This window comes from Gadus morhua, chromosome 18, assembly GCF_902167405.1.
Source record: "Gadus morhua chromosome 18, gadMor3.0, whole genome shotgun sequence".
Taxonomy (NCBI): Eukaryota; Metazoa; Chordata; class Actinopteri; order Gadiformes; family Gadidae; genus Gadus; species Gadus morhua.
This window is the reverse complement of record NC_044065.1, coordinates 9,278,322-9,304,039: the sequence shown is the minus strand read 5'-3', so window position 1 is coordinate 9,304,039 and position 25,718 is coordinate 9,278,322. Positions and strand designations below refer to the sequence as shown.

Sequence of the window (25,718 nt, the reverse complement as noted above, 5' to 3'; positions counted from 1 at the left end):
TCTTCATAATACCTGAGCAGGATTTTATATGTCCAAAGCTCGTGTATGCTAAACTATCGGTTTTGCATAATGGTTATCACGCGGTGTTTGTGTGTGTGTGCGTGTTAAATTATATAAGAGTGCTATTATTAGCGTGGCTAGAAGCGTAGCTACACTACTCATCCACAGGTGTCGTGCCTTTACTATCTTTATTGCATTCCCGTTCTTCAATATGCAACAGAAAAAACTGTCGATGCCAAATCCAGTCTCGGCAGTCCACGTTTTTATGAAATGTCATGACATACGACGATACACTTCTCTTCGTTGTTTCAGTTATCCACGCGATATTTGTACAGCTTGTTCTCGTCAACACTGCCAGCGACAAGCACATTGGCTGAGCGCCAGGGGGCGTGCCTGGCCGTACAACCCAAGTGATACGTGCAGAGCTTCGATGGGGCTGTGGTGGATTGTAGAAAGAACTGCAGCCTGCCCTGAGATTCTGGGACCCCCTGGTTACTTTGGAGAACCCCCATCCATTCTGATCTGAATCGATCCACCAGCCCCTTCTTCCTAGATCTCAGTCTACACCAGACAAAGGTATTTCTATATTCGCTCTTCCTGAAACACTTACAGGAAATAATAGTGCATGCTGTGTTGCTTTCCGTGTTAATACTGTAGTTATCCTTATTTTATTAAGTGCAAAATGGTGTAGCTGTAAGAAGCATGCATACATTTTCTACAGCTAACGATATTTCTCTCAGCTAGTTTCATGTGGAGAGATGTTGTGGATTATATGTGATAATTTTTGCACCACGTCGATGCTTTCTATTGACAAAGGTGTGTCTAGGGTTCAGGAATGTGGTTTCCATTTGGGCTTTATAAATTCATGTTTATCATTTATCAAACAAGTCCTTTAGGTAAGAGTGGCTTTGCGTGCAGTGTAGTCTGCACGTTGCCAACTCTTCTCTAAACTTTGAAAAGAGTTGAATGACCACAATACCACAGGATCACATTGGTGAGATAGCTACTTAAAGTGATAGGACACAGAAAACCACTAACTTTGTTCCATGGTTCTACTGTGTGACGGACAATTCCAATTGTCCTTCACAGTTGTCTACCTGCTAAATCCATCCACACTCTCCATCTGTAAACAACCCAGCACAGCGTCATGGAGGATGAGCTCATGTTTAGCATGGAGGAGGAGGGCAGTGCCACGAGACCCCAAGTTCCAGGGAAGACCCCTAGCCAGAGGAACGCCTCTCAAAGGGTCTGCCCTGCCAGCGACACTGATGAGGATGATGATGAAGACTTCGTCCTCTACCCTATCCTGGGCGATCCAAAAAAGGATATTGTCGACTACCTCCAGAATCTGGTTGTCAACAAACAGCTGTCAACCTCCCTGCCAAAGAATGACTTTTTGTACAAGGTGAGCTTTGTGCCAACGACAATAAATTGCGCGCCCAGGCATTCATTCTGATTTATTTGCTGACATTAGTGGCCTTATTCAAATAAAGACACAGTGTTTGTGAGTTAGCCGTTCATAGGCTTTAGCCATTATGATTCATTATAGCCTAATACTCTAAGATGATGACATCAATGCATCAACAGCTATTTTGTAGCCATGAGTTGGACAGTCCTGAAATGAGTTGTGCACATAAAAAGAAATAACATACAATGTTAGAATCACAATTTTCAGGTGTTTTGATATTTCCCTGGCACCCATAGTGTCATTCAGGTATTGTAATGGCCACTTCTTGATTTTGGTTCTGTTTCACCAACCCTGATCTGGACAGTGAATGTGTGCTGGTGCATCCAGACCTCTGGTTCATGTTGTCAAGCAGAAAGCACAACACGTCACACTCTCGGTGCCAGTATGTCTATGAGAGACTGTATGTATTCCTATGACTATGCCTGTAAATATATACATTTGAATGGATGAAAAGCATATGTTTCTTTAATATTCCTTCACCAGAGTGAGGCCGAGCCGTTGTCAGTGTCTCAGCCCAAATCCGGCACGCCTGTTTCTGAGCATGCAAGGGTATGTTACCGGACAACCAAACCCCCAAATGTTTCCTACCTTCCTTTCCTTCCTCATGCATCGGTGATAACCCCTCTCTCCCTCTCTAGCCTCCTCTTCCTTTACCTCCCTGGCCCTGACACGATTTCCTCCCATGAACGTCTACCGGTGTTCCTTCTATGCGTGGGCATGTCTTTATTTATTTTTCCCTGGGCGTGCCGTCTACTTCCGTTATCTTCCTTCCTGCGAATGTTTAATCTATCATAACCGGGTCAACCGTTCGTTCTCTGTATCTCCTGTACTATCTGTAACTCTGAAAGGTGTTATTCCCCCCCCTAAAAACACTGTCCGTGTTTTTTCAATGTCTTTCAAAAAGTTAATGTGTCCTACTATGTTACAAATACCTCCTACAGGTATGTTCTATTCTAGGATCCAAAATGGTGGAATTACATAAGATGTTATGAGTTGAAAGACCCTGTTTTCCAGGGCCTCAGTGACATACAACAGGCTATGGGTTATTCAGAGTAGCACTCAGATAATGAAACAGGAAGTGGACCGTTCTGGAAGTGGAAATGGATTTGGCCACTCATCTTAATTTGGGATTCTTTAGGAAAAACCTGAATTTAAATTTACAATAAAATAGTTTATAATTGTATATACAAACATGTTCATGATCCCAAGGGGTTCCAGTAGCCAGGGCAGTTTTGCACACTTTAAAGTGCATCAGGCTAGAATTACTGGCCTGGGTGATTCACTACTACTACTGACACTCGGCTTACTGTTACTTCTAGGAGATTTCAGATTTAAATAGATTATCTCCTTTTAGCCAAGTATCATCATTCCATATCTATATATACAGTATCTATCTACATATACATATATATATATATGTGTGTTTATATACAGTATATGTCTGTGTGTGTGCAATAACATCATGCAAAAAACATCATCCTTTGCATGCTTTTCTTTATGTTCTCTGATCATGCAATCCTTTTCCTTCCTTTCCTTATGATTTCCCTTTCCCTTCAAGTTTCCCGTGCTGTGAACTCTGTGTTCATCATGTCTTTCAATCACAGCAGACATATACTCCTGTTTCCAATGCCCACTCTGGTCTCTCGCTTGTGATCCTGCACAATGATCTGCATTATCCGTCAACGGTAAACGGACAGACAGACAGACAGACAGACAGACAGACAGACAACAAACTTAGCCATGGCGTGCTGTGTGCGTCCCCCCATGACAGGCAGCGTGGAAACATGCCATCGAGAAGGCCAAAGCCATGCCTGACCCCTGGGCTGAGTTCCACCTGGAGGAGAAGAAGACAGAGCTGTGCACGCGCTACAGGTACCGCTCACCTGAATGTCAAGGTTTAACACCACTGGTGGGAGCTGTCCAACACTGAGACATGTAAGGGCTTAATGTGTTGCTAATTCAAACTCGTGGAAAATATTTTACCTCTAAAAACGTTATTAGTCTTTTTCAGACTACCTTATTTATTTTTTATTTGTAATGTTTTAGAGTGTTCAATTATTATTCAATTATTGTTTGTTTAGATTTATTTGCTCAAGCGATATTGTAACTCAATCCTCTGGTGGTATGGTATTAGTTGGTATCTGGGTCAGGTATGTGTACTGTACTGTTGACAAACGCCACCACTAATCTCCTGACACTAATAGTCCAAAACACACTGACACGTTTATCTAGCTTTTCCACCAGTCTTTCCCAGGGTATTCTTCTTGCCATTAGAATGAAAGCTGAAATCCAACCCAGAGTAACTTCCCCACACACACACACCCACACACACACACACACACACACACACACACACACACACACACACACACACACACACACACACACACACACACACACACACACACACACACACACACACACACACACACACTACGACTCCAGGAAGATCCCTTTCGGTGTGGTAGCCCCCTCCTTCAGCCAGGGTTGTTGAATAACAACTTTGCACTTGGCCACCTTTCCAAGAGATCATGTGGATGGTTGAGGGAAGGGGGGGGGGAGGGAGAAGGGGAGAAGGGTTGGAGCAGGGATCTGTTCCATGTGTCCACTTCTCATGAGCTAATTTTATCTCTGCTTGTAACCCCATTCCTCCTATTGCCACTCTGCGGTATGACGGCCATTATGGGGGACATGGCCTTTTACCAGAATGCAAGAACAAATGTTTTGTTTTTATATTGATTGTTTTTTTTTTAATTTGACTTGATGGTGTTGCAAAAGATCCTAAAATATCTGGAAGAAACACATCTTTTGACTTGGAACGCCTACCTCTGCTTCACAAATACACTATTCATTAACTTTACCTTAAGCCTGCCAAGTCAAACAGCCACACTGACCCTATAATTTATCACAAATACAATATACACACACACACACACACACACACACACACACACACACACACACACACACACACACACACACACACACACACACACACACACACACACACACACACTGCTGTTATCCCGCCTTTTGTAATTCCAGATGGAAAGGAAACACACATTATCTGGGACCACATGATAAGGAGTTATAATGTGTCCTCAAACATAACAGCTGGCCCAACAATAGGGCAAAGGGCAACGCTTCAACCCAAAACACAACAATATATGTTCTCAGCAGAAGCATAATATAGATACATTGCTATATTATTGTATAGTATGTGTTTATATTTGACTCCATTTCAAACATGCTCCGTTTTATCCGTAGGTACAACGCTGTCACTGGGGAATGGGCCCAAGACGAAGTCCATATAAAAATGGCGGCCCAGGTATGCCCAAACCAAAACAAAGAAAAAAAGATAACAACTTTCTTGTTGCACAGCACACAGCTCACAACAATTGTGTGTCTCTTTCCTCCAGCCCTTTGGACGTGGCGCCATGAGAGAATGCTTCAGGACGTGAGTTGAGCCTGCAGACTGGCATCTGTATCCTCCGTATCATCTTCTCCACAGAGAGATCACTAAATCAGTCACTGAGGTCCAAATTCCACAAATCCCTTCATTCAGTCCACTGAGAGCTTTCAAACTTTATGGCAAGGAAATTCTCAGAGAATCTATGCCAAATGATTTTTATTTGGGGTTTGCCTTCCATGGATATAAAGAGTATGTTTGATTGTTTTTTTGTTCAGTGATTTCATGTGACATCGGTCACAAAACATGGGAACACGTTCCAGGAATGAGGTCTTATTCTATGGGCTGGGTGTAATTAAAGATATGTCCCCTGCTTGGATACGTGCCGTCGGCAGTAACCCACTGGAAAAACATCCTTTCCGAAACCAGAGAAAGTAACTCTCCCTGACTGGCAAGTCTGAACACGTGGGGTCTCACAAGAGACCTGAACCCGTGGGGTCTCACAAGAGACCTGAACACGTGGGGTCTCACATTTTCCACAGCAAGGCAATCGCAACAATAAAACACCCAAGCTGTCTAGGCTGGTACTATTTAGCCATTTCATAAGCTTTCCACACATACAGTGAATGGAGGTACATGTTTCCAAGAGGCAGGGGAGGGCTAGGCATCGTTGGGGATCAAACCCACGACCTTAAAGGATGTCGTGAGGTGGCGCCACTGAATTCGTTTTTTGATTCGGTTCATTTTTTACTGTCCTCCAGAGCGGAAATTCCTCCGTGTTCTTTCTGTAGTTAATGCTCTTTGTGATATACAACACAAAGAACGCTGTATTGCAGAACCCATCGTACATTACCTACAAACACACGCGAATAAACAAAGAGACATCCGGTAGTGAGTTTGTATTTAAATTGTATCACAGTCACTTTGCATTCCTTGGAAAAAACGTGTCTCCCTTGCTCCCATGGTCTCTCTTTCGCCCTCAGGAAGAAGCTGTCCAACTTCTCCCACAGCAACAACTGGAAGTCGGCCGCCAACTACGTGGCCAAGAGCTACATGCAGCCGGTGGAGCGGGACGTGTACTTTGAGGACGTGCGGCTGCAGAACGAGGCCAAGCTGTGGGGCGAGGAATACAACCGCCACCGCCCGCCCAAACAGGTGTGTGTGTGTGTGTGTGTGTGTGTGTGTGTGTGTGTGTGTGTGTGTGTGTGTGTGTGTGTGTGTGTGTGTGTGTGTGTGTGTGTGTGTGTGTGTGTGTGTGTGTGTGTGTGTTGCAGCTTCACCTTGGACATGCACATATTGAAAGTGTGTGTGTGTGTGTGTGTGTATGTGTGTTGCAGCTTCACCTGGGACATGCACATACTGAAAGTGTGTGTGTGTGTGTATGTGTGTTGCGGCCTCACCTTGGACATTCACTAACTGACGGTGTGTGTGTGTGTGTGTGTGTGTGTGTGTGTGTGTGTGTGTGTGTGTGTGTGTGTGTGTGTGTGTGTGTGTGTGTGTGTGTGTGTGTGTGTGTGTGTGTGTGTGGTGGGGGGGGGGGGGAAATAAAGTAAAAATGTGATTCCGTTACCGGGACACATTATGTTTTTATTAACAGTAGGAACAGAATGGAGATCTCATTGTTCCATTGTTTGGTGATCACAAACGTTTCTTAATCCCTAATTTTACCACGACCACCGTCAACAAATGAAAACTAAACCCTAAAAAAACGTATTTTAGATATAAAATGAATGCATAGTGCTATGGATTGATCCTAGTTCACATCTCGACAAAGTATTAAAAACGAATTTTGATAATGGCCCGGGGGACTTGCTGAAATGAGGGTGTTTGGTTCTCCATTCAAACCCAACTGACTGCGTGTGCAGGTGGACATCATGCAGATGTGTGTGGTTGAGGTCACCAGCAGGCCCGGCAAGCCCGTCTTCCACCTGGAGCACTACATAGAGGGCAAGTACATCAAGTACAACTCCAACTCGGGCTTCGTCAGGGACGACAACATACGCCTCACGCCCCAGGTAAGGCCCACTGCCTTGTGAACTCTCAATAACTCTCACCCATAATCAAAACCACTCACACAGTAAGTGATGTAGTCGTAGGTTGTGTACAGTATAGTACAGAACAGAGTTCTCTGTTACCATACTCTGTAGCTTACGTCCTACAGAGTGTAGCGGAGACAGATTACAGATAAGTGTATTCTATAATCAATTTACATCAATACTGAATTGGGATATTTAGAGAATCGCAATATTTACAGACTACTTACTATTTCTATCGGCACTCAAAAAGTGTTAAATGCCGATCCCGTCCCTAATGGTGTCTTGAATTCATGCGTCAGTCTCTGCCGTGCGCCATCTGTCTGTTTCTCCATTTCTCAGTGATCTCCCCCTCTCCTCCTCCCCTTGATTCCCTATCCCTCTCTACCACCATGCGACAGGCCTTCAGCCACTTCACATTCGAGCGCTCGGGCCACCAGCTGATCGTGGTGGACATCCAGGGGGTGGGGGACCTCTACACGGACCCCCAGATCCACACAGAGAGGGGTGACGACTTTGGAGATGGAAATCTGGGTATGAGTTACAATTACATATACTGTATAGCGCCGCTGACTCAGTCCATCGTCGGGCCAGATTTTCAAGCCATTCCTGGAGTTGGTTATAGGCAAATTAATACATCTCAAGGTGTGTGTGTGTGTGTGTGTGTGTGTTGCAGGTGTGCGGGGCATGGCGCTGTTCTTCCACTCTCACCTGTGTAACAAGATCTGCAAGAGCATGGGCCTGACGCCTTTTGACCACTCCTCTTCCGAGAAGGCCCAGCTGGACGGCACCAACAAATTACTTGTGAGAGGAAAATGATTAGCTCCCTTTCTGTGAAGGACAGACTGAGTCATGATGTCAAGTTGGAAATTGAGTTAGTTTGAGTGGTTCGTCATTTTCTTTATTATGTCATGGACTTAATAGAACTGGCGACTTCATAGTCGTGTGTTTTGCTGTGCACCTCTGTGGCAAGTTGGAAGCAATCCTGTCTCACACTGCTTGTGAGGAGTAATTATCAATGACGGATTCCAGACCAGCTGTCTGATTCAGAGTCACAGTGTATTATAAACTGGCTTAGAAAAATTCTCAGAAACAAACAAATAGTGCAAATAGAAATGTGTCCCATAGACGTTCTCAAACAAAACATTTCCTCTTCCTCTTTTTATTTATTTTTACACCTAATTTATGATTTTTCTTGTTTTATTCATAGTAAAGAATACAATTTACAGCTATGTATATACAGTATGTCACATAAAAGGAAGAGTAAAGCCTTATAACTCCCTTTACCTGACTTTACTCCCCATCCAGTAAATAAAATGAAAACTTCTTAATTATATAAATATTTTTGAATTATAATGAAATATTTATGAATTATTATTTTATGTCTCAGCGGTCGGCCGAGACGGTGCTGAGGGGCTGTGAGGAGCAGTGCGGGTCTCCCCGCGTGCGCACCTTCTCCGCGTGCCGCGTCCCCCCGCTGCTCTCCCGCCTGTCGGAGACCTCGTCCGCCGACGACAGCGTGAGCGAAGGGGGCGACTCTGTGCCCTGCTCCCCCCACTTCATGCCCTGCTCCCCCATGGCCATCCCCAGCTCCATGGGCAGGTCCCCCAGCGGTACGGCCCGCTCACTCACTCACTCGCTGACGCACTCGCTCATGTGCAAGCATGCTCACTCACTCACACACTCAGTTACTCATGCATGCGCAAACGCACTCCCTCCCTCACTCACTCATTCACTCACTTAGTCACTCACTCACTCACTCACTCAGTCACACACTCACTCACTCACTCATTCACTCACTTAGTCACTCACTCACTTAGTCACACACTCACTCACTCACTCACTCACTCATTCACTCACTTAGTCACTCACTCACTCACTCACACATTCACTCACTTAGTCACTCACTCACTTAGTCACACACTCACTCACTCACTCACAAACTCACTCACTCACTCACTCACTCACTCACTCACTCACTCACTCACTCACTCACTCACTCACTCACTCACTCGCACACTCACTCGCACACTCACTCACTCACTCAAATACTCACTTAGTCACACACTGACGCACTCACTCATGTGCAAGCACGCACACTCACTCTCTCACTCAATGACGCACTCACTCACGCATGTGCAAACGCACGCACGGTTTTGTATCACTCACTGAACCGCCCATCCACTCAAGCACATGCACACGCACGCACACTCACTCACTGTGAGTGCGTGCTCTGTGACTCACGGTGTGATCGCTGACGTTATTTTTTGTTTGTTTTTTTAGCATTCACAAGCCAGTCCTACAACAGCAACGATGATCAAGAGAGATACGGCAACAGCAACACAAATGATAACCAGGTCAGCACGGTTCATCTTTGTGGAAAAATATGTTGCCCCTCCCGGGGTCCGCTGTTGCAGGGTGAAAGGGGAAGTGCCACACTCGGCTACTTTGTGATGTAAGGGAGAACTACTTCATGTGCGTGTTATGAAAAACTAATGTATTGCAACACCTACTTTGTTTCCGAGAATTTTGGGGGGAAATTTGATTCACGATAATTTCTTTTTTCGGGAAATGGAAACAATGTGGCAGGCTATGATTATTTTTTAGTATCAAAACAGCACTCATGCATTATAACATTTGCGAGCATGCGGATCCCCTTTACCTCTGGCGCTACGCTGCCCTCCGTGTGTTCCTGTCCGTAGGGGTCGGAGAGCGGTGGAGACAGTGGTTACCCCAGCGAGCGGAGGAGTGAAGGGGATCCCCCGGATCACGTAGACGGGGTAATGCAGCACCACGCCCTTCACCTTGGTCCTTTCCTCTCCCCTTCACTACAAAGAATCAAAGTTTTTCACATATTTACGTCGATTCGCAACTTCAGCGATCCTCATGGATACGATTTTGTATTATACATGCGATATTCATATTATTTTTAACGATATCGTTGTGTACAAGGTATTTATAAACCGAAGAAAATGTGCTCCCCTTTTTTAGGTATTTGCTTAGAATTACGTTTGTCTGTTGTGTTTCAAAGCTTAAAGTTGACCCTCTCTTTCTCAGCCACCTTAGTTCACATGGTTGGGTTGAGAAGAGCACATAAGAGTGTCAGTTTTGTATCTTCTTCTTCTGTGGATGCATGTTGTATTTAGGCCAATCAGCGCCTCCAGCGAAACTATTCCGAGTCGGACGAGGACAGTGTCAGACGGGTAAACAAGCAAAACTAAAACAAAAACACCCGCCATGTGTGTCAAACAACCCCCGCCGACCTGACGATCACCAACTTAATCATAATCACCGCCATTTATCACGCTATCCCCCGCCCTCCTCACCCACCCTCCTGTGCTTCGTGTTGTTTTACCCAGAATCCTCTCTTGTCCCCTCACTCACTAGGTCTTGCAGCCAATGTCCTCCCCTTCATTTAAGTTTCAATTCAGATTTGAATTGCTCCTTCATTTTTCTTTCCCCCTCTTTTCTAACCCTAACTAGAGGAAGATGGTAGCTTCCAGCAGACTCTCTGCAAACGTATGCGTTGGCACACCACAGATGGAATCGGTGAATATCTGCATGCATGGCCCTTTAAGACGGGCCGTCAGCATGGCGTTGAGGTGCAGCTGTGTCTCTTGTAGTAGTAGTAGCCGATCTATCTTATACCACACACACACACACACACACACACACACACACACACACACACACACACACACACACACACACACACACACACACACACACACACACACACACACACACACACACACACACAAACCTCACAGCTTTTATCCCTGCTATGGTCTAAAGTTAAACAATACCTGGAAACATTCCGAAAGAATGATACTTGAGGCAAAGAAAGCGGTCTGCGTGGGAAAAACCCATCTACCTCTGAATGACTTCTCCTGTCCTGTCCTGAGTGCTATCTCCTCGCTGATATCCCTCATTCTTCCCCTCTCCTGCATTTCCTTCATTCACCTGCTTGTTAATCACTTGAGTGACCAACAGGAATGTCCTCTTCCAGATCAGATGACAGACATCTCTAATTAGATCCACAGACAATTTCCGTGGATGAGGACATTCTTGAGATTGATTTGAAGTGTGCAACTGCTTTGTGTGTTTGAAAATGGACCCATTCTTTGGGGTCAGTTTGATAAATATATTGAAGGATCTCTTGTGGGTTTTTGTGTGTGCGTGTGCATGTTTCCAGCTGACAGAAGAGAAATGGAGCTTCTACCATACTGCTAGAGCTCATATCCACCGTTCGTCTTGCGTGGCCGTTGAGATGGAGAGGCTCAACTCTGCCCTGCAGGAGAGGAAGATTGGACAGTCTGTCCTGGGCAAGGTACGTGTGGTAGTGGTAGTGATGAGGAGATTTGAGTTCAAATCGAACATTTAGCAGCCAGCGAGTGAATTGAAGGACATCAGAAATGGAACCTAGTTGTGTCTTTTGTTTGGGAGTCAAACTCGCACTTATTATCTATTATATCTAAAAACTAATTTTATTGGTAGTTACTTTTTTATTACAAAATAGCCAAAAAATGTGGTCTTCTTCTTCTTCTTCTTCTTCTTCTTCTTCTTCTTCTTCTTCTTCTTCTTCTTCTTCTTCTTCTTCTTCTTCTTCTTCTTCTTCTTCTTCTTCTTCTTCTTCTTCTTCTTCTTCTTCTTCTTCTTCTTCTTCTTCTTCTTCTTCTTCTTCTTCTTCTTCTTCTTCTTCTTCTTCTTCTTCTTCTTCTTCTTCTTCTTCTTCTTCTTCTTCTTCTTCTAAAATATTGAATTGCTATTTTCATTCCTTTAGTAATTTCCCCCCTGCTGTCCTCCAGGTCCACCTGGCCATGGTTCACTACCACGAGTCGGGCCGCTTCTGTGAGAAGGACGAGCCCTGGGACAAGGACTCTGCGCTGTACCACCTGGAGCGGGCCTCCATGTGCGGGGAGCTGCAGGCCATCGTGGCCCTGGGTCAGTGCTACATGCAGCTGCCCCACCACATCCTGACCGACGTCCAGCTGGAGGTACGGCCCCGGTTGTTGTCCCCTCCCACTGTTTCTCTAACCACGCCCGTACAAGATTTAACTACTACTACCTAAGTGCAAAAGATGTCATTGATTGCATTATATCTTGAAACCTGCACTACCTTAAAGGTGACATATTATACCACCAGGTGTGAGTGTGATTAGCCTTCACAATATGGAAATCTGCCTCTTCTGACATCTCACTCACACATGGTGGTATAATATGTCACCTTTTAACTTTTCTACTGCAGCTATTTACACCATTAAAAAATATCTGAACTAGAAAGCTTCTCAAGCATGTTCCTTTTCACGAGTGAATCCATCTACGGAAGTTAGGGATAATCTTAAAATAACATTAACTCTTGAATTGACGGAAATTGTACAGGTCTAAACTTTCAGGAGAAGTATTGTACATAACCCCTGTACCGTGTTCCTTCCTTTTTGTTTCTTTGACGTAGGATAACGCAGGGAACAAGATGAAGGGCTTCAAATACCTGATCCAGGCGGCCAAGGCTGGGGACAGACACTGTATGATCATGGTGGCCAGGGCCTTCGACACCGGACTCAACCTGTCAGCCGACAGGTCAGTGGGGGAGCTGCTAGACCGGCACACTGGGTCGCCCAGTGAGTCCTATGTCGACGGGGAAATTAATATTAAAATATGTTTTTCATACCGTATTTTATGGGCCTTATTCACTTTATTGGTTCCAACTTGGATCCATCGTTGTTCTAAACACTAGCTGTGTGGGGACACAGCTAGTGCAGAATTCGGCATTCAGTTCTTCAAACCCACTCAATTCCCAAAGTAGAATCCCTATATGCGGGATCATTAATAAAAATGCTGCCATCTACAGGGTGTTTCCAAATCTGTGGAGGCTTTTGTCAACCTTTCAGTTACTGAACACAATTACCCCACTGCAATTTCTCAGAAAGCAGGACTGGGCGGAAGCTGTTTTCTGGTACGCCAGTGCCCTAGACATGTGTGAGGATGATGAGGGGGGAGACTTTGATGGGCTGCAGGATGACCCGCGCTACATGGTCCTCGCAAGGGAGGCCGAGATGTACCAAGAGGGGGGCTTCAACCTCACCGCAGACCCCCAGAAAGCAGGTGAGCGCGGGTGCATTTTAGACCCATTGATGGGTGGATTGATGCAATGCAATCCTAATTATTGTTAATGGTGCTGTAGTAAGATTTAAGGGATGTAATTTGAGTGTAACTTGGCTAGAATCTCAAAGCCATGCAAAAACTATTACTGATTGAAATAGTCTGTTAGAAAAACTGTTTAGAGTTGATTGCGCTTCTATCTGATTGAGCCGATTTAGATTTTGGAAATGTAAGTGTACTATTATCACTGCAGCCATCGCTTTTGTTCCAATGCATTTTCAGTTCAATTACACACGGTGTAAGCAGAATAATTGGGTTTGTTAGTCCGATAAAGTTTAAATGGCTTTCATTAATGACATGAATTAGATGGACTGGTAGTATTGTGGCTGCGTCTGATCTCTGCCGTTACCGTCGGGATGTTCAGCCTCTTGTTCCTCGTTCCCACAGGCGATCTGTTTACCGAGGCTGCAGAGGCGGCCATGGAGGCGATGAAAGGGCGGCTGGCCAACCAGTATTACATGAAGGCGGAGGAGGCTTGGGCACTGATCGAGGAGGAGGAGGAGGAGTAGGGAGAAGGCGGATGAATGCGTCTCATTTGATAATGCATGTTTTTTTAACAAAAAATCAACACAAAGGGGAAAAGAGTCAACTGATATGGCTTCAATGTTTACAGTGTTCAAGTTTTTTTGTAATAGGTCAATGCCTTTTATTTTCTCAAACTGACAAATTCTCAGATCTATGTTTTTCTCAAAACATCATATATCCCTGCCTGGTTTTGACAGGAGAATGTATGTATAGCGACAAGATACCTGGTTCTTCAAATGTTTTCTATGCAAGAATGGAGAAGCATTAATAATTGTCTATATGGCACTTAAACAGCTAAAGTTTTGTTAAATAATGTTTTGCATGGATGCACTTGATTGGGATTATTGGTTCATTTGTAAAAAATAAAGTTTTTTTGGCTTTAATATTCAATGTTTTGTCGTGCAGAATTTATTGACTTAATATAGCAAATAAGTGCAATGACCGTAAATATAATGAAAGGCAGGGTTATATGTAGTGTACGGACGTTTTTTTCCGTTACTTCTTTATAGAAAAATTATGCAAAAGTTATTTCACTCATGTCATCAGGTAGCGTGGCCGAGCGGTCTAAGGCGCTGGATTAAGGCTCCAGTCTCTTCGGAGGCGTGGGTTCAAATCCCACCGCTGCCAGATATTTTTCAGTTTGAGCCTCTGGTTCGTGTGGGCATGTTATGTTATTTTTGACAGGCTACATTACTAACATATTTAAGTTGTATATAAAATAGCCAATGTCATCAAAATTTAAATTATCCACATGTATTTGTTCGCTTTGCATTGTGGGCATCAGCGCCTCCCCACGTGTCTGCAAAGAGGAGTCAACATGGCACCAAGCGCCACACCGTTAGAGTTCAGCTGTGCTAGCCTGGACTAGAAACCGTACCTTTCACAGCCACACTTGAATCTACGAATGAGATAGCAAAAGCTCTCCCGCAAACTGTGCAGGTAAGGCCGACACATGCCTAGAACAAACATTTGAAGTAAAAGACTTGAAAGTGGTTTGTTTTGATTTAGAGACTAGCGTATCACTAACGTCACACCGCCTCTTGTCAAGCTAGCGCCTACTGGCTATCAACCGGCTGTATAGCTATTCTGATCATGTTTATCTCTGCATTCAATCTATTCATGTTAAATATGAGACACATGGGCGTCTATCGTGATTATTTTGTGGACGTCGTTTGGTAGACTTGCTGTTAAGCTTGCCGGGTGCTCCGGGAACAGTGAGGGCCTGACAGTCTGAAGGCTGCTGCTAGCTCCTCAAGCTACCGAGATGCCTTTATTTCTTTACACGAGACATCTTTATATAATAGGATATTATGTATATGCACAGACCGGCCCGGTTGACTCATGTTATTGATTATATACATGATGTAACATAATATATTTGTTTGATTTGAGATTGCAATGCTGTTTCATCATATGTTAAACTTTTACCTGTCAGCCACAACCGGCATTGTGTTGTTGATGCAGTATTCGCTGGGGTTGATATTTTTAGAATTAAAGGGTCAAAGTCTTCATCGTCTTCATTTTTTTAGTCTTTTTATATGTTTACGTTTGTATGTGGTAGCTAGTCGAACCAGCCTGGGACTTAATATAGTCACCATGATAGTTCAACCAACTAGTTATGCAGGTCGAGTTGCAGATGTCCATGAATACAATACCTTTTCTGTACAGGACAGGTCAAGTTAGCCGGTAGGTTCACTTAGGTTGGTTCATTTTGATGAATTGTTAAATAAAATCCTATAAATGTTTCATTCCATCTAGGTTAGGTCTTTGCAATCTGCTGCTTTGCGATTATAACTCACTCCCCGCCTCAACATGGCCAGTGGAGAGGATGATGACCCGGTTATAGAAGAGGTAGGTGCAGAGCCTAATGGCAATCCATTGTTGAACAGATCGAACGGAATGGATTAATCAATGTTGGACTGCTTGTAAGTTCTCATAGTACTTATCCTGGTAGTAGTTTCCATAGCTAGTAAGTAATCTGCAGTCCATTCTGAATTGGTTTGTTTGACCACCGATGTTGAAACGTACTTAAAGGAGAGGGTGTGTGATCTCATCGATGATGAAATGTCTTTTATAGGAGATCCAATGTTTTATGTCGCAAATTGTGATTAACTGGCTTGTTATTATTGTTTTAGATTGATGTCTATTTAGCCAAAAGTCTGGCAGAAAAGCTCTATCTCTTCCAGGTATGTTGTTCTTGATTTAACTTTGTACATTGCCTAAGACAAGTTATCTTCATGGCTTTTGTTGAAGAAGACCACACTGCATTTAAAAAACAGGAGTGAGTTGGTTGAGTTGGTGTTACCTACTGAATTATAAATCCCTAACAGTACCCTGTACGACCATCGATGAGCACCTATGATGATGTCAACCACTTATCTGCTAAGATAAAACCCAAGCAGCAAAAGGTAATTAAGACAATTTACATACCCTGGAAACCATTGCTATAGTGCTTGTACATCAAAATCCATCTTGGGATCGGCCTTGCTTCAGTTTAAATGTGAATTTGAGTACTACTGTCTATTATGTTATAGGTAGAGCTGGAAATGGCCATTAATACATTGAGCCCCAACTACTGCCGCAGCAAGGGCGAACAGATAGCTCTCAACGTGGACGGTACTACCTATGAGGAAACCAACACCTACTCAACGTAGGTTTTGTCCTCGTCTTTCCGTGTCCTTTGAGTCAATTAACCATTTGGTACCACTGTCTACGTTTCACGATGTTTGAGTTTAATTTTGGGGAGCTGGTTTTATTATTAGGTGGATGATTACTTGTTCTCTTTCCTTATAACTGCTTTATTACCCAGGGCATTCTCTGTCTCAAGACTGTCTCTGGTCGTTTTTCATTTTCCTCAAATGTAAATAATTCATTTCAGTTTGACTGGTTTTTATCTTGCAGGAAGATAATGGACAAGCAGACGTTTACCTCCATCCAGGCCACCACCAACACCTCCAGATTTGCTGCTGCCGTGTTCCGCAAAGGTGAGGGGCTCGTTCACATTCTGTCCTGGAACGCCCTGGTCTCAGCCACTTACTTACTGTGCTTCTATAGGGATTGTGACGGCACGTTCTTGGCCTCATTTACATTTTACATTTAGGGCATTTAGCAGACGCTTTTATCCAAAGCGACTTACAATAAGTACATTTTTCATAAGAAGTGCATCAATATATCGCTGTCGGTACAGAAAGGATGTTCATAGAACCAAGTGCAAGTACAACAATCGCTAGGCTAACCAATTCCTCGCGTTACACCAATGATAGCAGCTACTGCAGTTGCTACACAGTTAAGTACTACTACTACTACTAAGGCCTCCACAGGGGTTCTAATATTTGGGTAGATACCAAAATATTATACCCAATATATAGGTGTCCCTACCTATTCAGTGGGGTCCTACCTTTTCTTTGCAGTGTATAAGAGCTCAGTATGTATAGCCGAGCGTCATACCGTTGTTTAAAAAACGGTATGAACGTATCTTTGCCTTTCTGTGAAGTACTAGGATATCGTAATTCGATGCAAGATACAAGTTGTAAGTTGTTTATGTGGCCAGACGTATAGATTGTGTTGTCTCTGACACCAATAGGGGAGCTCCACATCACTCCGCTGCAGGGAATCCTCCAGTTGAGGCCCAGCTTCACCTACCTTGACCGGGCGGACGGCAAGCAGCGGGAGAGGGAGGCGGCCAACGAAGGTTTGTTTGCACGTCGGTCACGTAGTGGTTTGACGACATTGACGGCATTATCCACGGCGCTGGTGTGACAAAGAGCCAACTGCCCCGTGATGGATGACTCACGCTTTTTTCTGCCTGCAGGGGGAGACTCCTCTCAGGATGAAGCGGAGGAGGACGTCAAAGCCATTACTGTAAGCTTTCATGCAGTGACACTCACACGTGTAACGTCTGAATTGGTTGAAGGGACGGGCGGGGTAATCCCGCACCATTGGTGTTCACTCGGGCATTGAGACCATAATGGGCAGTCGCTTTGTAAAATAATAGGGTTGGTTTCTTTTGTCGGTTTCATGAGATGGGCTGACGAGAATGGGAATTGAGAAGGATTCCCTCCTGTGAGCAGGTTGCGTACGTTTCAGTGCCAAATCAGGATGTTGGACATAGAGCCGTCCCATGTGTTGAGGGGGGGAATTACTAGGCAGGTAAATGCCTTTTTAGTATGTTTATCTAGGCATGCGCTTATCAACTGGTGGATTTGCATTATGCCTCGAAGACTTTGGTAGTGGATGCCCCTCCCAACCATACACACACACTCACTATGTAAAGCGTTTTGGTACCTTGAAACGAACATGTCATTTACATTTGAATGAATGTTTTTTTATATTAGTCGATTTACAATAATTATATTTGTAAGAAAAAGGCAATTATTAAGACTTTTTTTTCACCTTTTTGTTCACCTTTTTATTTGATCCTATAGGTGAGGTTTTCCCGCCCTGAGTCCGAGCAGGCCCGCCAGAGGAGGGTCCAGTCCTACGAGTTCCTCCAGAGGAAGCAGGCAGAGGAATCGTGGGTTCACCTGCACTACCACAGTCTCAGGGTAGGGGGTGCCAAAACCCTTTAACATACACCAAGTACTCCACTCTGTTCCACTCCAATGAAGTACCTGATCTCTTAGTTCAACAGTCTGTAGTGTTAGGACAAAAGCAAATGGAGGTCTGTTACTCTTGCTGAAGGGTTTATCTGAGGATTAAATAAACGGATGTCCCTTATTAAGTCTGACATCAATCATTTAACTGATCTGTATAGCCCAAGACCAATTTACTGATCACTTAAAAATGTCCCCAAAACATCTAGTATTGTTTGTTTTAGGTGTTATATTGGGGTTAATACCCCCACTTCTTTAGGAGGGGACTTTTCTATTGATAGGAATGATGTGAATCCTCCTTATTGTTATTGTCTGGTACGAGTCCCTCCTTGTATGTGTGCTGGGCATGGTGGTTACAGTCACTTCCTCTCTTTCAGGATGGGCGATCTGAACACGAGAGGCAGTACCTGTACTGCCAAGCTATGGATGCCTCGGATAACTCTGAACTGGTCAAAACCCCAAAGTGAGTCACCCAAACAAACGTGTGTGTGTGTGTGTGTAGCCGTCGAGTCTGACCCCATTCAAACGGTCTGTCGTCTTCATTCATTTCCCAGGGAGTACTTGGCCATGCTGATGCCCCCTATGGCTGAAGAAAAAATGTAAGTACACACTGAAAGCGGTGTGATTTAAATACTGTGTGTGTGTGTTTGTGAGTGCTGACCCTGCTCTGATCGTCCCCTGTCAGTGTGAGGCCGACGGGTCCCAGTAACGTGCTGTCCATGGCCCAGCTGCGCACCCTGCCCCTGGCGGAGCAGATCAAAACGTTGATGAAGAACGGTGCGTACACACACACCCCTGCTGTGGCCCACGTGGGGTTCCCTGGGCATTAGAAGGACTTGACTCTACTCTTTGGTCAAATTGCATTGAAAGTAAATTGCTGTATATTGCATGCTCTTGAGTCTTCGCATCTCGTTGGTCTCCAGTTAAGGTGATGCCCTTCGCCAACCTCATGGGCCTCCTTGCCACGGGCATCGACTCCACTGCGGTGCTGCGCTGCATCCAGCAGGTGGCGCTGCTGGTTCAGGGGAACTGGGTTGTTAAAAGGTAGAGAATGCCTGGAGTCCAGAGTAGAGGACGATGAATGATATTTCAGTTTTTCAATTAATGAATCCATATCTGTTGTGTTCCTTAAATGTTACAGTATTAAATGTCATTTCAATAGGCTAAGCGGATCATATCCAAACTAGAGCTGTCAAGCGATTAAAATATTTAATCGTGATTAATCGCATTAATGTCATAGTTAACTCTAATTAATCGCGATTAATCGCAAATTATTTTTCTATGCTAAATATCCCTTGATTTTTTTGTCCCATAATTCTTCTCATTTTAATTCTCTTATCAACATGGTGAAGTGCATCGGCTTGCCTTGTGCAAATTATTTTTTATTGATAACAACATTGGCATATACACTGATCAAAACAGGACGATATAAAAAAAATGCCTATAATGCAATTAAACGACTGCTTTGAACAAATGTCATTTGAACATAGCAGTCAGGCTACTGCTTCTTTGTTTTGAGCCAAAGAAAAAAAAAAAAAAAATCTTTTTCTTTTTTTTTTTTATAAAATAATTGCGTTAATCGCGCGATAAAAAATTTAACGCCGTTAAATTTGGTTTGCGTTAACGCCGTTAATAACGTGTTTAACTGACAGCTCTAATCCAAACCCTTTGAAATCAGCTGTTATGGGATGATGAAAGTACTAAAGTAATGCAGAGTGTGTGCAGAATGTAACTAAATGACATCATCTGTCGTGCATTATGTATGATCTGGCACCATGCAGGCCGGCCTGTAAGCGTCTAGTACTGTCAGAGGAGTAACCTCCATGTCGTTCTTCCCCCAGTGACGTCTTGTACCCCAAAAACACCTGCAGTCCCCACAGCGGTGTCCCTGCGGAGCTCCTGTGTCGAGGCCGGGACTTTGTGGTGAGCGGACGTAGTTGGCACATAGGAAATTAAGTCCTGCCGATATGACATAACGATGGGCCAGCAAAACTGAAAACAGTGCCTGCGAATCGAGTGCTCAGTTGTTGCAAGGTTATTGCATCATTTTGTGTATTTGTTGAAATAGCCTAGTTTCAAATGCATGCCTTATGATTCATTTGACAAAATGGCCGCTTTTCATAGTTTCTCTTGTGATTTGTTGTAGAATCGGTGTGTGTATTCGTTTCCAGCATTTCTTTTCCATTTTTCGACGTCTCTTCCCTGTTGTAGCAATCCAAGGTGTCTTTTGATAGCAGCCCACACAGACCCTCAAGTCGCCCTGTCTCTTTGTCCTTCTTTTAGATGTGGAGATTCACACTTGAACGCTGGTTGTTGAGGAAGGAAGTGGCCGCCATTATCAAGGTAAAACAGCTGCACTGTAAAATCTATTTAATAATTGAGTGGCCTGCCAAATCTATTGACAGTATTTGCCACAGCTTGAACCCTCTCTAGGGGCAGGATGTTCTGGCGGGTAGGGTGTTTGACGTCCAGCCGTCTGCCTGTAGACATCCTTGATGCCTCCCCCCTATCGGCTCATTAATAACTTGGCTCTATATTAGGTCAAAGTCCCTTGGATGAAAGCGTCTGGGGACGTTTCTTTATAGTCGTCTTTCTTTATCGTCTGCTAAACGGGACAAAACGTCCTCCTCTTGTGTTCCACCAGCTTCCCCCAGAGGACGTCAAGGACTTCCTGGAGCACATGGCGGTGCCTCGCATCAACCGCGGCTGGGAGTTTGCGTTGCCTAACGACGGCAATTTCATTAAGAAGCACCCAGACGTGACCCACAGGCAGCAAATGCTGTGGCTCGGCATCCAGAGCAAGTAGGTTTCGCCTCCTTCTGACCCTACTCAGTCCGTGGGGAGACTGGCTACATGTGAACACGTGTGTGTGTGTGTGTGTGTGTGTGTGTGTGTGTGTGTGTTGTGTGTGTCTTCCCCCTGCAGGTTGGAGAAGGTTTTCAATTTCAACAAGGACGACTTCATCCCCAAGAACACCCCGCCGCAAGGTGTGTATCGCTGCGTCTGAGTCGTTCTTTATGTTGAAATGGGCGGCATGTAGCTCGGGAGGTAGTTGCTAGTTCGATCGTCGAGGTGTCCCCGAGCAAGGCACCACACCTCAACCTGCTCCTGACGAGCTGGCCTCCGCCCTGCATGTACACCACAGTCGGTGTGTGAATGTCAGGCACTAATGTAAAGGGCTTTGGGTGGCCTCTGGTTCCAAAGAAACGCTTTATAAATGCAGTCCTATTTACGCTTTTTGAAATGAAACGCCCTTCACGGCCGTGCCCCAGCTGAACCCTGTCCCCCCCCCTGGCCCCCTCGTCCCCAGAGTCGGTGCATGTCAGCGGGGAGCAGCGGCTGAAGGCTGCGCAGGAGCGAGCGCGGCTGAGCCAGACGTCGCTGCAGCACGCCCTCCTCGCCAAGAAGCGTGAGGCGCCGCCGGGGTCCGACGTCCAGGTGAAGCAGGAGCCGCTCAGCGACGGGGAGGACGGCGAGCAGCCCATGGACACCTCCTCCGCCACCGCCGCCTCCCTCAACGGCGGCGTCAACGGCTACTCCGGCGCCGGCTCCCCGGCCTCGGAGCACGCCAACGGCACGGCGCCGCCCGCCGAGCTGCGGGACTTTGTGGCAAAGACTTTCAAGAAGGACAGCGTGCTGACGCTCAGCGAGCTGAAGAGGCTGTTCAACCTGCACCTGGCCTCGCTGCCGGCCGGCCACGGCAGCGCGCTCATGGCCGTCTCGGACCGCATGCTGCAGGACGCCATCCTGCTCAGCCAGTGCAAGCAGATCCTGGTGCCGGTGAGTCGACCCGCCCCCCCCCCCCCCCCAAATCTTATGTTTGAGGCTTAAAGGCGCTGTAAGCGGCGTTTTGCGTTTCAGCTAACTTTCTGTCTGTTTTTGCGGTTAGCACTCCCCTCCCTCCTCGCCATGTCACCGCATGTTTTCCCACCAACCGAAAGGCCCCACTGATGTAAATGGCGGCAGCTTTCTCTTTTTTTCGTCGTCGCAATTTTATCTGGGTTGCTTCGGCGGTCAAACCGGAGTCCCGCAGTCCGGTTTGACCGCCTTCTTTCTGGAGTTCTCTCTCCTGATTGGCTAAAGTAGGAACGGGATACCAGAAAAGCAAATTACATTTGTCGGAGATGGTCTGCCGGAATATGTAGCTATATAACAAATAACTCAACCATTTTAATGAGCACAACACCAGAAACTGAAAGGCTAAACATATTTTTGTAATGGAAGCAAGAAAAGGGGTGGGACATCTATAAAATACACGTTACACTCTATCACACAGTAATTTAATTATTAGGGATGTCTTTTAGTTTTTTGGGACTATCAATACATACCCCATGACTGAGTCATGTGCCTCAACGGCAGAACCCTGCGTTTCAGTGGAATGTGATGTCAGGCCCACCTCACCAACGGTCCAGGTAATGCAGCCGACTTTTGAAAACAAACAACAAGGCTCTTCCCGCCTCTCTTTCTCTAAAGAGGCTGCGGTGAACTGCCGGTAACCGTACGCCACGCCTTTTGTCTGGCCCCAGAATAGCCCGACCACTCATGTCGCTGTAAGAGGAAAAGGTCGTCCTGACTTAAAGCACACCTATCGCCTTTCTCCAGGCAGAACAACAACGGCTCCAACGGTCCCCCTGCCTGCAGCTCTTGCGCTCTGTGAACAAGTGGCCAGTCGTGTCCCCCGCCTGCACGGAAACTGGCATTCTCCAGTTCCACCGTCCCGCAGAAACCTGATGCTACTCTGTCTGCGGTGCACTATGCTACACCGGCCTTTATCTGTATTTTTCTGACCAGAGTTGGCAATTAGTTCTCTCAAAGCCTATCTATAAATGCCTGGTTGGGCATCCTTTTATTTTTTAAGGTGCGCTGTTTTCTTTGTGGGTGTGGTGATTGCTGGTCTGGTTTGTTGTGGTCTGGTTGGTGCCACTTTTTAGTTTTCCCAAGCGATGGCAACCAGGAGATCAGGGTCTGGTCTTTGGGTCTTGTTCCCCTCTGTACCCTGAAGGTTAGAGCGCTAAGTCAGCTTGGAGGCTGGAGCGGCCTGCCTTGTTGCGCAACAGTTAAATTGTCCCACAAGCTAAAGCCTATTACCTCCCGGCGTGGGAATAATCTCAAGAGTTGGAGGAGCACAGGCGAGGGTGGATCAGGTTCCCTGCCGGGGTCTTATCAGGGGATGTGTGGCGAGGCGGTCACGCTTCAGTTTCGCGTCGGGATGATGCTTTTACACAGGGAACGTGATGATCCTCCATAAGCAACGTACAGTGGCGGGAATCGCCCCGCTGTTTGTGTTGCTCCTCTCCTTGGCTTGCAGAGCAGTAGATCAAACGCTGTTGTCGGTTTAGTCCTGGTCCAATCGCTGTTATGCACTGGCATTGAAAGAGGAGTGTGGTGGATTAAAGGTACTTCAATGTCCGTCAACACTCAACCACTCCTCCAAGGTTAATATTGATCGAAAAGATTGCGATCTGGGCTGGTTATGATTCATCCATGGGGCGAGGTTACACACGCATATAAATAAATGTCTATCATTTCTTTCGCCCTGTTTTCTAGTTTCCCCCCCAGAGCACAGCAGCCCCTGATGAGCAGAAGGTGTTTGGTGTGTGGGAGACGGGAGATGCGTTGGACAAGGTGAACCCCCTGAAGTCTACTCTAGACTCTATTATTAAACCATCGTTTTTGGTCGCGTCTTTCGATTTTCCCCCTTCCCTCAACCGGGGGGCACGTGATCATTCCGTGGGTGCGTTTGTTTCGCCCCTCGCTCTGAGCAGCACCGGCGGCTGCTGTACGAGCTGTTCTCGTCCAACTTCCGCGTGAGGAGGAAGGTGATCCAGACCCGCCTGGCGCAGGAGTTTGGAGACGACCTCGCCAAGACGGACGTGGACCGGCTGCTCAAAGTGAGACCTGCTTAACGTCCTAACACAGCGACATGTCATGATTCGTCCAGTCCAATGTTATCCCATGGAGGAGGGGAACCGTTCTGTTTTATTGAGGGTGTGGTCACTCGTGTTGTATGGGCATGTTTTAACGAGATTGAAATATGTAATCTTCTTTACTCCTTCTAAATGATCCCCTTGCGTCACCATTTCCATTTATTTTTGTTTTTTTTGTGAAACATCCTGTTACCAGGCGCGTGTCCATTCTTGTCTCAAAGGAACTGGACAGATCCCAGCTAGGATTTCAGATTGTATAGCCACTCACTGCATTTGCTAACCATCCCTGCTCTGGTTATTCTGCTTGCAGGAATGCTGTGGCAGCCTCAGCGGATGGTGGTACCTCAAAGGAACAACACAGTCCTGACACTAAGAGGATCCCCCCCCCCCCCCCCCCCCAAGCCAGGTTACCTCCCCGCCCCCCCCTCCCACCCACCCTCTGGAGCTCAACTTCGTGTCGGAGGCCAGTCATGGAACAAGAGGCGGTCACAAACGGTCTAAAAATCCAAGTTTGGGTTGCGGTGGAAGGGGCTTGAGGGGGAGGGGACATGGACCACGGAGCTCTTCGCTGATTGGCCTTTATTTGCGTCAGAGCTTCATGCTGAGTTCTGATTGGGTGCGTGGTGGACCAGCGTGGCCCGACATGCCATTGTGTGATAGAGTGGTGGTGGATATCAATGTATGGATGTGTGTGTGTGTGGCTTATAAAGAGAAGCATTCGATTACAGACTATGTTAAACAGTGTTTATTGGAGCAGGACTGATTAAGTTGAACGGTTTGACAATTCAGAGTGCGTGGTATGTTTTTCTCCTGCCGAGTGGCCTTCGCAAATCTTCATCACACATACTGCTAGCTTCCCAAAAATCACTCGGTGATGCCTTGAGTTTGGCAAGAACAAAAAACGGTTCGGTTTCATCTTTCACCTCTAGAGAAACGTATGAACACAGTCATAGCAACGATAGTACAAATGGCCATATTTGAAAGATATGAAGTGTGTTTGGGATCGTGCCAAACTCGTATTGGGACAACCACTGCAAACGAAAGTCTTCAGGTCGTTCAGTTTGACACGGAGACGGTTGAACAGAAGATGCCACAGAAGTCTTGGATCGCCTCAGAAGTGCGTCAAAGTCCTCCGATGCTAAATTATGTAATAAACTGACTGATAACCAACTACTTGCTGCTGTTGTTCACGCCCCCTGTAACTGTTACATTAAATGTAGTCCTCCATGTTCTGAATCGTGTTAGTAACCCAGTAGATGTGTTTAGGATATATCACAGTACAACAAGTTGATGGAAAAAAGATAATACTACGGTGGTGAATTTACTTAGGGTTAACTTGCCAAAACATGTGCATTTCACCTGTGATGTCGTTCATTGTAGTTATTAATTACATGGACTTTTTATGCAGGTCCAACAGCTGAGTTATGCAGACAAGTTAAGGATGTGTGTTAACGTGTTTCAGTTATGTGCTGCTATCCTGGGTCTCTGGGGAAGTTCCCGTGTACTCTGCACCTCTGCAAGTAATAACTAGCAGAGGGACTAAGTTACTTATTTGTCCCTTTATTTTCAAGGGTGAGAATCTAGGACATTGGAACACACTTG

The 25,718-nt window shown here is 45.6% G+C and overlaps 2 protein-coding genes and 1 non-coding gene across 9 annotated transcripts; all 3 read left to right on the top strand.

The window, feature by feature from the left end:
- Nucleotides 1-398: 398 nt before the first annotated feature.
- On the top strand, nucleotides 399-13,987 carry eef2k (eukaryotic elongation factor 2 kinase). 7 transcript variants are annotated; one of them, XM_030339312.1, is made up of 19 exons: nucleotides 399-576; nucleotides 1,139-1,405; nucleotides 1,952-2,017; nucleotides 3,240-3,340; nucleotides 4,736-4,796; nucleotides 4,888-4,925; nucleotides 5,861-6,032; nucleotides 6,743-6,892; nucleotides 7,312-7,444; nucleotides 7,587-7,714; nucleotides 8,301-8,523; nucleotides 9,194-9,267; nucleotides 9,613-9,690; nucleotides 10,394-10,459; nucleotides 11,106-11,240; nucleotides 11,719-11,907; nucleotides 12,366-12,490; nucleotides 12,837-13,015; nucleotides 13,460-13,987. In XM_030339312.1, the coding sequence occupies exons 2-19, from the start codon at nucleotides 1,148-1,150 to the stop codon at nucleotides 13,579-13,581; spliced, it is 2,298 nt and encodes a 765-aa protein (XP_030195172.1). In that variant the 5' UTR covers nucleotides 399-576; nucleotides 1,139-1,147; the 3' UTR covers nucleotides 13,582-13,987. The 7 variants fall into 7 exon arrangements, with proteins under 7 accessions (XP_030195172.1, XP_030195176.1, XP_030195175.1 ...); XM_030339311.1 differs by having other exon boundaries at nucleotides 403-576; nucleotides 1,090-1,405; XM_030339313.1 differs by lacking the exon at nucleotides 10,394-10,459 and adding an exon at nucleotides 10,057-10,113 and having other exon boundaries at nucleotides 403-576; nucleotides 1,090-1,405.
- Nucleotides 13,988-14,142: 155 nt separating this feature from the next.
- Nucleotides 14,143-14,224, top strand: trnal-aag (transfer RNA leucine (anticodon AAG)). Its single transcript has one exon. It is a non-coding gene; the product is annotated as a tRNA-Leu (tRNA).
- Nucleotides 14,225-14,256: 32 nt separating this feature from the next.
- polr3e (polymerase (RNA) III (DNA directed) polypeptide E) lies at nucleotides 14,257-25,289 on the top strand. Its single transcript, XM_030339322.1, has 21 exons — nucleotides 14,257-14,536; nucleotides 15,356-15,448; nucleotides 15,733-15,783; nucleotides 15,928-16,005; nucleotides 16,132-16,247; nucleotides 16,499-16,581; nucleotides 17,181-17,288; nucleotides 17,409-17,458; nucleotides 18,022-18,141; nucleotides 18,567-18,652; nucleotides 18,744-18,788; nucleotides 18,875-18,966; nucleotides 19,113-19,233; nucleotides 20,031-20,112; nucleotides 20,473-20,532; nucleotides 20,834-20,991; nucleotides 21,115-21,176; nucleotides 21,500-21,969; nucleotides 23,737-23,814; nucleotides 23,955-24,080; nucleotides 24,427-25,289. The coding sequence occupies exons 2-21, from the start codon at nucleotides 15,410-15,412 to the stop codon at nucleotides 24,481-24,483; spliced, it is 2,082 nt and encodes a 693-aa protein (XP_030195182.1). The 5' UTR covers nucleotides 14,257-14,536; nucleotides 15,356-15,409; the 3' UTR covers nucleotides 24,484-25,289.
- Nucleotides 25,290-25,718: the final 429 nt, after the last annotated feature.